At 42.3% G+C, this 12,374-nt stretch overlaps 2 protein-coding genes across 2 annotated transcripts; both read left to right on the plus strand.

Moving 5' to 3' along the window:
- The first annotated feature begins 533 nt into the window (after positions 1-533).
- Positions 534-2,820, plus strand: LOC119429355 (zinc finger MYM-type protein 1). The gene is made up of 3 exons (XM_037697000.1): positions 534-874; positions 1,160-2,013; positions 2,802-2,820. Exons 1-3 carry the CDS (start codon positions 662-664, stop codon positions 2,818-2,820), a joined length of 1,086 nt encoding a protein of 361 aa, XP_037552928.1. The 5' UTR covers positions 534-661.
- A 3,119-nt stretch (positions 2,821-5,939) lies between these two features.
- On the plus strand, positions 5,940-10,882 carry LOC119429357 (DNA polymerase theta-like). Its single transcript, XM_037697001.1, has 4 exons — positions 5,940-6,029; positions 6,130-6,258; positions 10,476-10,648; positions 10,765-10,882. Exons 1-4 carry the CDS (start codon positions 5,940-5,942, stop codon positions 10,766-10,768), a joined length of 396 nt encoding a protein of 131 aa, XP_037552929.1. The 3' UTR covers positions 10,769-10,882.
- Positions 10,883-12,374: the final 1,492 nt, after the last annotated feature.

Raw genomic sequence — 12,374 nt, forward strand, 5'->3', positions numbered from 1 at the left:
AAAAAAATTAGCTATGCTACATGCTAAATTTAACCTTACCCAATATGAATTACGATTTTCAATAGTTTACAGCTGTTAATTACATGTTCAACCTCATCTAGAAAAGCGTGTTGATTTACTATGTGAAAAAAGTTTTAAGAAGGAAAAAATACCTTTTGCTGACTTTGTGCTTTTTCCATTGTGGATCGTGTGCCTAACACGTGGAAACTTGGAGAATACTGCACCTGCTTCTGTACGACTGATTAAGAAAATAGCGCCCCCTTCTTTTCCGGAGTGCAATAGTACCACTTCCAAATAAGGGTATGGACTGACAGTGGTCCGTCCCCGCCCCTTTCTGCGGGCTGCAGCGAGGACCCTCTCATCCAAAGCGCACTCCACCAGTGGCGGCGCCAGGGGTACGCTAGGGGGCGCTATAGCTACCCCTAGAAAAGTTATAGCACCTCCATAGCACCCCCAGGAAATATTTAGATTTTTTTCTTCATCTAATTTAATATTTTAAATATGTAGTTGTGGCATTTTCTTCTAAAGACAAATATATATAAAAAGAATCAACCATTCTAATTTCAGTAAAAAATAAAAATAAAAAAAATAATTCAACCTGATTTGAACTTTGCGTATTATTACTTCCGGGAAGCAATTGAGAGGAACACGCTGCGCAAATATGGATCGTTTTTTGCAACCAAAAGTTCCACGGATGGAATTTGAGAAGGATGCATTTTTGGAAGCAGAGTCCGACCAACAAAGAAATATTAATCTGGATGAAGAAGATAAACTGTGCAGTTATCCTTCCACTGCTGCTGAGAATGCTAACAGTGTTAGCACTGGACAGCTAGAAGATCTAAGCAGAAGTCCTCAAGATGGACCAAGACGACCACTTCTGCAAAAATACCCATCACGCTTGTTTGGAGTGCAACAGAGAAGTTTTAGTAAAGGCTGGCTTGATCAATATTTGTGGTTAGAATACAGCGTGAGTAAAGATGCCGTGTTTTGTTTTGCTTGTCGGCATTTTCTAAAAGGAGGACACAGGTTCCATCTTGAGCCAGCATTTACCGCGCTCGGCTTTAACAACTGGCGGAAAGCAGCAGCGTCATTGAAGAGCCATCATGAAAGCGCCGGACACAAATTTGCAATGGAAGCGTGGAGTGAATTCAAGTTTAAACAAACGAGTGGATCAAAACTCCCCAACATGCTCGACAAAGGACATTCTGCATTGGTTCAGGAGAACCGGAGGTACATGATGGGTGTTGTAGAAAGTTTGCGCTACACAGCTTGTCAGGGAATCGCACAGCGCAGTCACAGTGAGAAACAGGATTCAGCTAACAAAGGTAATTTTCGTGAGATGCTTGATGTGATTGGAAAATTTGATCCCAATGTCCAAAAAAAGCTGACAATTAATCCATCTAATGCTAAGTATGTTCATCATGACATACAGAACGAAATATTTAATGTTATGGCTGAAATGATAAGAAAACAAATCAGCAATGAAGTGAAAGAAGCTCAACACTTTGCTATTTTGGTGGATGAAAGTAAAGATATCAGCAAAAAAGAACAAATATCTGTTATTGTTCGTTATTTGCAGCCAGATTCAGAGAAGGTGGTGGAAGAATTTTTGCATTTCACCCCAGCAGAAGGATTAGATGCAGACTCACTTTTTGACTGTATCAAAATGACCCTCAGTCGTTGTAATATTGATATAAATTGCTGTGTCGGACAGTGCTATGACGGTGCTGCTGTTATGTCCGGGTGCAACAATGGAGTTCAAGAAAAGTTGAGAAAAGAGGTGCCGCAAGCTGTGTACATTCACTGCCATGCTCACAGGCTGAATCTTGTGTTAGTAGACTGTGTACATAATGTTGATGCTGCAGCCGATTTTTTTGAGATATTGCAAATGCTTTACAAGTTTTTTTCTGGGTCTGTTGTTCATGATCTTTTTTTGAAGAAGCAGGAAGAACTTGTGTCAGCTGTACAGCGCCTAGAACTTAAAAGACTCAGTGACACCCGCTGGGCGTGCCAGTATGATTCCATATGTGCTGTCAAAAAAACTCTCCCAGCTGTTATAGCTACGCTGCACGATGTTGTTGACCAGAAAAATGCTAAAAGGAGGACGGAGGCTAAAGCTCTCAGTGCACTTATAGATAAGAAGTTTGTTCTGCATCTTGTAATTTTTGAGGATATTTTCAGAACAACAAAATTCATGTCTGATCAGCTACAGTCTCCTAATTTAGATCTAGTAGCAGCAAATGACCTGGCTCATTCTGTAATAACTGCTTTAACAGAAAAACGCACAGATGACAAATGGGAGACACTCAGAAAAGAAGCAGAAGAACTTTGCAGCAACACAGGAATAGCAACAGAGACTGTACATCGGCAGAAAAGACAGACTCAAACAGCTAAACATCTAGAGCACTTTATTGTGGATGCCTCAATAGAAAGAAAAGGTGCAGACAGCACGGATGACCTAAAAACAAAATCATTCTATTCTGTTATAGACAGGATGCTAATGGAAATGAAACAGCGTTTTTCTTCAGAAACTAATGAAGTACTGAAAGGTTTGCCAGCTCTAAACCCCAAACACCCATCATTCCTTGACAAAAAATGGATACTGCCTATGGCCTGTCTTCATGGAGTTAACGAGGAGAACTTGTCAGCTGAGCTCCACCAGGTTCGCCGGCTGCTGAAAAGGAAAGAAGAACTGGGACTTATAATCAACAACACACAAGACTTCCTATCTGTGATGCGGCCCTACAAAGATGCATTCCTGGACTTGTATAAGCTGATATCCATATCTTTGACTCTTCCAGTAACATCAGTGAGCTGTGAGCGCAGTTTTTCTTGTTTGCGTCGTTTGAAGAACTACCTAAGAAACAGCAGCGGAGACAGTCGAACAAGTGACCTGGCACTTCTTGCTATCAATCCTTTAAGAACCAGGACCCTGGACAGTGACAGGATTATTGATGCTTTTGCCCTCAACCACAATAACTGTGACTCCACACCTTTGGATGAATGAGATCACTCGAGCAGCCAAATGTCAATGCAGTAAAGCCGAACGTAAATGGAAGAAGGACAAACTTCACGTTTCTTTTATCATGCTAAAATCATGTTACAAAGAGTACCAGCCATTGTTAAATAAAAAAAATATATATATATTTCTCCCAAATCATCGCCTCAAACAGCCACAATCCCCTCGTTCTTTTCAACACCATTAACTCCATTTTAACCGTGCCTCAGTCTGCCAACTGGGAGGCCTCTGCAGTTACATGGGATGACTTTGACAGTTTCTTAGTTAAATAGGTTGAGTCGATCAGGCCACTGATTCCTCACACCACAGCTGACCCCTCTGTCTTTGTCCCCTTCACATCAGTCTTTAACCAGTTTGATCCCATTTCCCTCTCATTTCTAAATGACGTCATTGGTCATATGAAACCCTCAGGTTCCCCTGCTGACCCCATCCCTGCATCGTTTTTTAAACAAGTCCTACCCTCAATTGGACCCTCTGTTCTTGACATTATAAACAGCAGTATGGCTACAGGTGTGGTTCCTGATGCTTTTAAACATGCAGTGGTAACTCCTTTAATAAATAAAACCTGGACTTGACCCTTCAACCTGCTCAAACTTCTGACCAATCTCAACACTTCCCTTTCTTTCTAAGATCCTGGAGAAAATAGTTTTCACTCAATTCAACGAGTTCTTGAGTGGAAATTCTATTCTTGAGATCTTTCAGTCTGGCTTTAAGAAACTACACAGCACCGAAACACCCTAACTAATTAGGGTCTGCAACAACATTCTTCTGGCAAATGACTCTGGTCAGTCTGTAGTCCTGGTACTCCTTGACCTTACCGCTGCATTTGATACTGTGGACCACAGTATCCTTTTATCCCGGCTAGAACACGGGGTTGGGATTACTGGTGCAGCGTTAGAATGGTTCCATTCATACCTGAGCGACAGGAGTTTCTGTGTTCATTTTGCTAACAATCTATCTACTTCAGTGCCTCTTTCCTGCAGGGTCCCGCAAGGCTCCATTCTTGGACCCCTTCTGTTTTCATTGTATATCCTCCCCTTAGGGTCTATCCTGAGGAAACATGGTCTTTCCTTTCATTGTTATGCTGACGACTCTCAGATTTATCTGCCATTAACACCCAACAGTTCCTCCTCCATTCGCCCTTTGTTAAAATGTCTTGATGACATCAAGACTTGGATAGCTGCGAACTTCTTGAGTTTTAATGATCAGAAGACTGAGGTCATTGTGTTTAACCCTAGCTCTGCCACTGTCACTGATCCTGCAAACCTGGACTCCCTTCAGCCATATCTAAAACAGTCTGTTACCTATCTCGGGATAGTTTTAAACTCGGACTTTAAGTTTAATAAGCAGATAAATTCTGTTCTTCAAAAAAGCTTCTTTCAGCTAAGGCAGATTGCTAAGCTCAAGTCCATGCTGTCCAGATCCGACCTAGAAAAATTAGTCCATGCATTTATTACAACCCGGCTGGACTACTGTAACTCGCTTTATGCTGGAGTAAGTCAGGTCTCTCTCTCACGTCTCCAGCTTGTCCAAATTGCTGCAGCTCGGCTACTAACAGGAACTCGCAGGTTTGAGCACTTTACTCCAATTCTCTTCACCGCCGGTGTCCACCACCTGGTTCGAGGGTTGCCACCGCGACAGGCACCGACAACCTTGCGGCCGCAGCTCCGGTAAGCCGCCTCGACAATAGAGGCACGGAGCATGGCCCACTCGGACTCGATGTCCCCTACCTCCCCCGGAACGTGTTCAAAGTTCTCCCGGAGGTGGGAGTTAAAGCTCCGTCTCACAGGAGACTGCCAGACGTTCCCAGCAAACCCTCACAATACGTTTGGGCCTGCCAGGTCTGACGGACATCTCCCCCACCATCAGAGCCAACTCACCACCACGTAGTGGTCAGTGGACAGCTCCACCCCTCTCTTCACCCGAGTGTCCAAGACATGCGGCCGCAGATCAGATGAGACAACAAAGTCGATCACTATAACTGCGGCCTAGGGTGTCCTGGTGCCGAGAGCACATATGGACACCCTTATGCTTGAACATGGCGTTTGTTATGAACAATCCATGACGAGCACAAAAGTCCAATAACAGAACACTACTCGGGTTCAGATCAGGGGGGCCATTCTTCCCAACCACACCCCTCCAGGTCTCACTGTCATTGCCCATGTGAGCATTGAAGTCCCCCAGCAGAACAAGGGAGAATCTGAATTACAACCATATATAACCAGTCTCTCTACGGCTGTGCTGAAAACTAGATGCTGCCGAGTGAGAAAGGGGAATTTGATATATACTCTGTCTGTCTTTTGGTCTGTTCGTCCAACCACATTTCCTTTTTGGTGAGTGGTTGCATCTAGGAGTAAGAAAGGTTCATTTAAAATATTGGGTTGACACATTAAAATCCAAGATGGCCACTTCCATATATTTATGTATACCAGCCACCCCTATCATTTAAAGAAACTATGCTTTCTATTTTTTATATTGATTGAAAGCAGTTTCCTCAAATGACTGGGGTGGCCACCATCGGCCACCCCCTGGCTCTGCCACTGCACTTTGTGGTGGGTAAAATTGCTCCCTCCACTTGCCAGGATTGACGCTCACTGCCTCAGACAAGAAAGAAAAACTTCCTCTGTTCTTCTCCATGGTGTAACTTCTGCCCACTTGAATATCTCACTCCACAAACGTTCAAGTTTACTTACATCCCCTGCTCACTTCCAGTCCAGAAAAACACTCATCTCAAAAACTACAAACATTCACTGTTCAAATCCTTCAATGTACTGTACTGCTTGTGGACCGTTTTTGGAGTATTGTATGTTTCTGTCAGATTTATTGTGGAATATAGAGATGCCCTCCCAGGTTTGTCTGGCCCTGTTGGAGCTGAAATGAGTTGGTTTCAGTGTGGACGAGTGCGAGAGACAAAAACGTGATGCAAGCTAAACTTTCAGCGTTGGAGTCAGAAGCTTACAGCCTGGCAGGACACACCTTCTCCCTCACCAGCGTCGATGACATAGTGCAGGTCAGACGCTGTTTTTCTGTGCTGCAGCCATGTTTTTGTCTTGACTGTAATTCCATGAGGGTATGATAATAAGTCATTCTGATTCATGCTCACACTGTAGGTGTTGTTCTTGGAGCTTCATTTACCTCCTAATGGTGATGCAGGTGGACCAAGGAGTAAGAAGACTCTGGGTTACACCAGGAGAGGTGGAGGCAGAGCACGCCTTGGGAAGCACTTCAGCACCACCAAGGTGTGGCCAAACAACCATTATACTAAATTGTTCTTTCTTCTTGCAAAACTTATAACGTTTTATAATTCAGAAAGGAAAGTTTATTCATACAGCATAATTATTGCACACCACCTCACTGGATGTATGTAGTGAACTAGGCCTGAAGGTCAAAACCTTGACCTAAGGACCATATGGGACAGAAACTGTCATTTCATTGATTTGAATCCAGAAATACAGGTTGACCCATCTTGAGACTTTCTTTCTTGAAAATTCAAGTGAAAGAACACTCTCTTTTCTATTATCATTACTATTTTACAAATGTTTGATAATCAAAGTGTTTTAGTTCAAACCATTTTAGATGTTGTAGTGAACTAATCATTTTTTATTAACTGTGAAACAGTAATAATGATTTTTAATCCTCATGCAAAGTTAGAATTCATGTTAAGGTCTGTTACAGAGTAATTATGCATTTTCTGATTTTCTGTCTTTGAATGAGCAGGGTAAGTTGGTCCAAGGTTGGACTCAAACGCAGACAAGTGTTGGAACGAACTGTCTTGTTTTTACATCCTCTCAGACGTAAATAGAGAAGCTGGCACCTGTTGGCACCTGTTTTCTGCCAACTCGTCCAAACATTTCTCTCCCTGTCTCTAAAAACATTTTCAATCTGTTCCATAACATTCTTGCTGTTTTTCTGACTCCTAGTGACCTCTTACGTCACAAAACACACCCCTGTCTGGTCGATATTGACCAATCAGAAACTCCCAAATGAACCGGAAATAGAGCTCTTTAAAATGTCGGTACTTCCTAGTTCAAACCAGTGTCGAGAGTCGTGTGGAGTTTCCAGTCGGGTCGAGAGTCGAGTTTGGAGTCGTTGCAGCTCCCGTGCTGGGAAACAGGAAGATCCTGACATGACTACAGAGCTCTTCCGAGTCTTATGGGATTATAACATCTTCCACCTCTGGGTGGAACTCTGACGGACTCCACTCATGGGAAGTCCACTCGTGAGGTGAACCTGTGTCGGACGGAATACCGTCACTACTTCGGACGATTCACAGCTGTTCCTACGGAGACGCTGAAAGGGTGCGTTGAATGGACTTTCATACCAGTGGAGACATCTCCAGGTAAAAAGTTGATTTATACCACCTAAGTGTACTGGGGGAAGAAGCTGAGAAAAACCCGGAGAGTGCCGTTCTGAATGCTGACACAAACAAACCCCCTCACCCATCTTTTTCTCCCTCTAAACTTCATCTTTCCATCTTTAAAATTCTTCTATCAGGTAGAAATCATTCCAGATATTTTAGAAATGTCTGTGTAAAGTTCTCATCCACCGCCGTGTGGTCAATCAAAATTGTACAGCTTGCTAAAATTAGCCATGTTGTTATTTTCCATATTTTGCCAATTAATGTAAATGTGTGATGTGTTAAACTTTGATTCTGTTAATAAATGACCCACTGTCGTTTGGTGAGTCAAAGATAATTAACGTCTCATGTTACATTTCTAAATTCAATGCACATTATATACGGTCCAGAAAAATGAAAGAATCCGTTTAATTTATGAATATATCTCATGCATATGCTCATCTACATGTACGTCTACAACTGAATAACTTTTGTAGTCAACCAAATTCAAAATGGCCTCTAGCAAACACAAAAATGGCTGTAAATCAGTAAATTGTACAGATATTAAGCTAAAATATGATGTGGTTATAGCTGAGAGTCAACCCCATCACGCAATTTGACATAAAAACGTGCAAAATCTTTGCTTAACACTTGTTCGTGCAAGGAGCAGGCGGTATGCATTTCTTCAAAGAATGCTTGTTTATTCAGGTGAGTCATAGTCCAATATGTAAAACTATAATATAAAAGTATAAAAGTAAGTAGGTTGAATGAATGATTGAATCTGTGATGATTTAGATTATATGCATATATTAGCAGTACATAGAGAAGATGTTTCATAGTGTTTTGAGTATCTCACAACTTCAAACTAAAAATCTCAGCAACTTCTAAGACAGGGGTGCCCAACCTTTTTTGAACCAAGAGCTACTTTTGAAGTCGGCAATTTGCCGAGAGCTACTCGTCCAGTCTCATTATCAACAAACATAATTTTTCATCAATCCCTACTCCTCACTTCTTTAAAGTAAATAAAACAGAACGTGATGTGTCTATAGGAGACAACTTTTTATGCAAGCTGTATAAAATAAATGTGTCTCTACCTTAGTGGGACTTCTGACACTGAGAGGAGGAGGCCAGGGTCTCATAAGATGGGCAGTATGAGGTGGTTGCGAGGCGCAGGCAGGTCTCCAGATGATCATCATTCATTGTGGATCTGTTTTTGGACTTGATGATTTTCATGTGTGAAAAAGCAGACTCACACAGGTAGGTAGATCCAAAAAGTGCTGTTAAGTTCAAAGCACATCTTCGGATGTTAGGATACTTTTCTTCTGACAGCAGACTCCAGAACTCTCCATCCACGCCAGGTGATGCTCTGGATTTGATCCCAACGTCATTTTGCAGAGTCAACACCTCATTTTCAACACCAGAGCTGTGCAGCTGAAACACGGACACCAATTTGGACACAATGTCATCCACATCAACATTTCCAAAAGGATAACACATGTAGCTGGTAACAGGCTCGATGGAGGAAAAGTCAGTAAATCGTCTCTCAAATTCTGCTGAGATGCTCTGAACCTGCTTAGAATAGTGTGCACTGTCCAGTTGTGGGACCTCTTTCCCTTGGCGCTGTAGCTCTGCCTCCATGTGTGGGAAGTTTCGCAGGTCCCTGCGTTGCAGCCGACTTGTGAGCAGTTGCAGCCTGCTTTTTAAGGTGTTCACAGAACTGATCATGTGGATTATGTTTTTGTCCTTTCCCTGAAGCTCCAAATTCAGTTCATTGAGCAGGCTGGTGAGATCTGTGAGGAAGGATAAATCCAAAAGCCACTGGGTGTCCTCTAGTTTTGAATGTTCACCATGATCTGACAGCTTCAGAAAATCCCTGATCTCAGGCAACAGCTCACTGAATCTGTCCAGAAATTTACCTCTGCTTAGCCACCTGACGTCCATGTGCAGCAGCAGGTCTGTGTGGTCTGCTCCTGCCTCCTCCAAGTGAGCCCGGAACAACCTCCTCTGCAGACTCCTGACCCTTATAGAGCACACAGTTTTCATGGCAACATCCATCACTTCCTTCATGTTTAAAATCTTCCCACACAGGGCCTGTTGGTGGATGATGCAGTGATAGTGCAAAATGTCTGGGAAAGCATCATTCTGCTTGCAGAGTGCAACAAATCCACTGGTGTGACCAGTCATTGCTGGAGCGCCATCAGTTGTTATAGAAATTAGTTTAAAGAGGGGCAAGTTGCTTTTATTAACAAACTCCATAAACGCATTAAAAATATCTTCTCCTCTTGTGTGTCCCTTCAAAGGCAAGATGGTGAGCAGCTCCTCTTTTGCACTCATGTCTGCAAAGGCCATTCTGATAAAAACACAGCTGGGCTACATCCACCATGTCTGTCGACTCATCAAACTGAAAAGAGAAACACTCACATTGTTCCACGTCCTTTTTTAGCTGCTCCTCCACATCCACAGCCATTCCCTCACATCGCCGTGTCACTGTTTGTCTGGACAACTGCACGTCTTTAATAGCAGCTACGATCTCACTTTTATTTTTAAAATCATGAAAAAGCGCATCTGCAGCCTCAATAAACGCTTCTTTCATAACTTGTCCATCGCTGAAAGACTTCTTATGTTGAGCCAGGATGCGGCTAACACGGTAGGAAGCTATCGTAGCAGCTTTACCTTTTGTGCTGGGCCGAGTGAAGACTGATTGCTGGGCTGCAAGCTTGTTTTTTAGCTCCCGCACTTTCTGAGTCCGTAAAGAACTTTTAAGAGGGAAATCTGTCTCAAACCGTTTGTGCATCGTCTTGAAATGCCACTCCAAGTTACACTTTTTGGGTAAGGCAACGCTCGAATTACAGATGAGGCAAATAGACTTCGAATTAGAATAAACAAAAAAATACTCCTCCTCCCACTCTGTGTGAAAATAATAAGTTTTCGTTTGCTTGTTCGCTAGTTTTCCATCCATGTTTTCTGCGCACCGACATTACTCCACTACTGAGCCTAAAGTCTCGTGAGAGCACTGTGTCACCGCACCCAAAACTCGCGAGACTATGTCTGTGAGAATACAAGTCAAGACTGGTTGGGCACACCTGTTCTAAGATCTGAGAGGTTTATGTTCCACCTCAGGATGTTCTGGAGAAACTCCGCCCCCTGCACCCTTTGCCAGGTGTGAATCTAGAGTGGAGGCGGATCACTAACGCCCTGACTAAGGTGGTCTTCCCCCTGCAGAGGGTGAAACAGCATCATCCTACACTAAAGATGGACAGATTATATCCAGTCGCCCAGACCCACAGCCACCGGTAAAACACACAGAAAGATCTCGGACTGTGTAGATGTTTTGTGAAATGCTGTTTTGTTTGAAGTACATAAACAAGAATGGATGTAGCCCATTATGTCCTGTTTTTTATATTTTCAGGTAGAGTGAGCTTTACTGAACCAAACATACAGAATGTCCCCAAAGATTTTGAGGTTTACATGCCCACAGTGATAAGTGAAAGCCCACCTTCACAAAATGCCTTCCAGGTGACTCGTAAATCAAGGTAGGTACCTGTCAGTACAAATATTTCTGCTTTTAAAGCCTTTGTTGTTTTTTTACTTTTTATTCTTCATTTTTCAAACATATTTGGGCATATAACAGAAAGGTAAACAAACAAACAAATAAGTAGAAAAGAATAAAAAAAACCTAGAAACAAGTAAACCTGAGGGAGTTTCACAGGTACATATCATTTCTTACAAAACATTGTCGTCTGTCACAGAGTGTGAACAATCGTTCCATTTTTTCCAGTATTTTTCCAGTATTTTTCCCCCTGTGCTGTTGTACACGGAGAGAATAAGTCATAAGTTCCATTGATCTTATATGCTCGATAATTTGTATCACTAGAGTTGTTGTGGGAGTTTCTCTTCTGAGCCAGCACTTTGTGATGTCTTTCTTCGCAGCAACAAGCATAATCCTGAATATATACAAGTCACTTTGGTGTAGTCCCCTGGGCGGTACACTAAGAAACAGTGTAGGGAAAGACACATCCACTCTAATATCTAGCACAGAGTAGATTAAGTTTTTCATCTTTAACCAAAAGTCAGTTATACCTGGACATGACCAGAATATATGAGCATGATCTGCCTGAATAGATCCACACTCCCTCCAGCAGGAGGGCTGCACAGCCGTTATCTTTGATTTCTGTACAGGTGTAATAAAGAAACGGATCAAGCTTTTCCAACAGAAATCTTTCCAAATGAGTGAGTTAGTAGTGCAGTTTTGAGATTTCCACCCCTCCAACCACAAGTCTTGATATTTCTGTTTTTACATCTTTATCCCATTGTTTTTTCACATGAAGGTGAGTTTTATTATCAGTTGAGATTAAGATTTTGTAAAATTTATCTACAATTTTTTTTTTGTACTACCACTTTTTTAAGTATCCACAAATATCTGAACTCGGTTAGAGGGGTTTTCAGTCAGTGCATTCTGTATTTCCTTCACAAAGTAGTGACGGAGCTGGAGATATCTAAAAAAAAAATCATTTTTCCCTAGACCAAATTTGAGTGAGAGGTTTTGAAAACTCTCCATCTGGCCTTTAGAAGTAATATTTCTGATTGTTGTTATGCCCAGTTGCAACCACTGTTTAAATCTATGGTCATGAATTGCTGGTTGAAAGTGTGGGTCGCACACTGGCCAGCCCAGGATCCCAGTTTGTCTATGAAGCTGAAACATCTCTACGATTTGTAACAACTTTCTGATGGATGTCCATAAACAGAAGTTCCCATGCTGAAGAAGTGATTTTGCACAGTGTACACAACCCAGTACTGAGTGCAGTGGCAGTTCAGTAAGAGAGAGTTCTAGTCCTTTCCATTTAGCCTCATAGGATTCATCACACCAAAGAGCAAGCGGTCTTAATTGAGCTGCAAAGTAATATCTGAGACATGGCAAAGCCAAGCCACCCCTGTCCTTTGGCAACTGAAGGATTGTATATTTTATTTGTGGTTTTTTTTAGTTCCACTCAAACGTGGATATGCATTTGTCCCATTCCC

The sequence above is a fragment of the Nematolebias whitei genome, unplaced genomic scaffold (assembly GCF_014905685.2).
Source record: "Nematolebias whitei isolate Nwh7 unplaced genomic scaffold, NemWhi1 Nwh_scaf_637, whole genome shotgun sequence".
In the NCBI taxonomy this organism is placed as follows: Eukaryota; Metazoa; Chordata; class Actinopteri; order Cyprinodontiformes; family Rivulidae; genus Nematolebias; species Nematolebias whitei.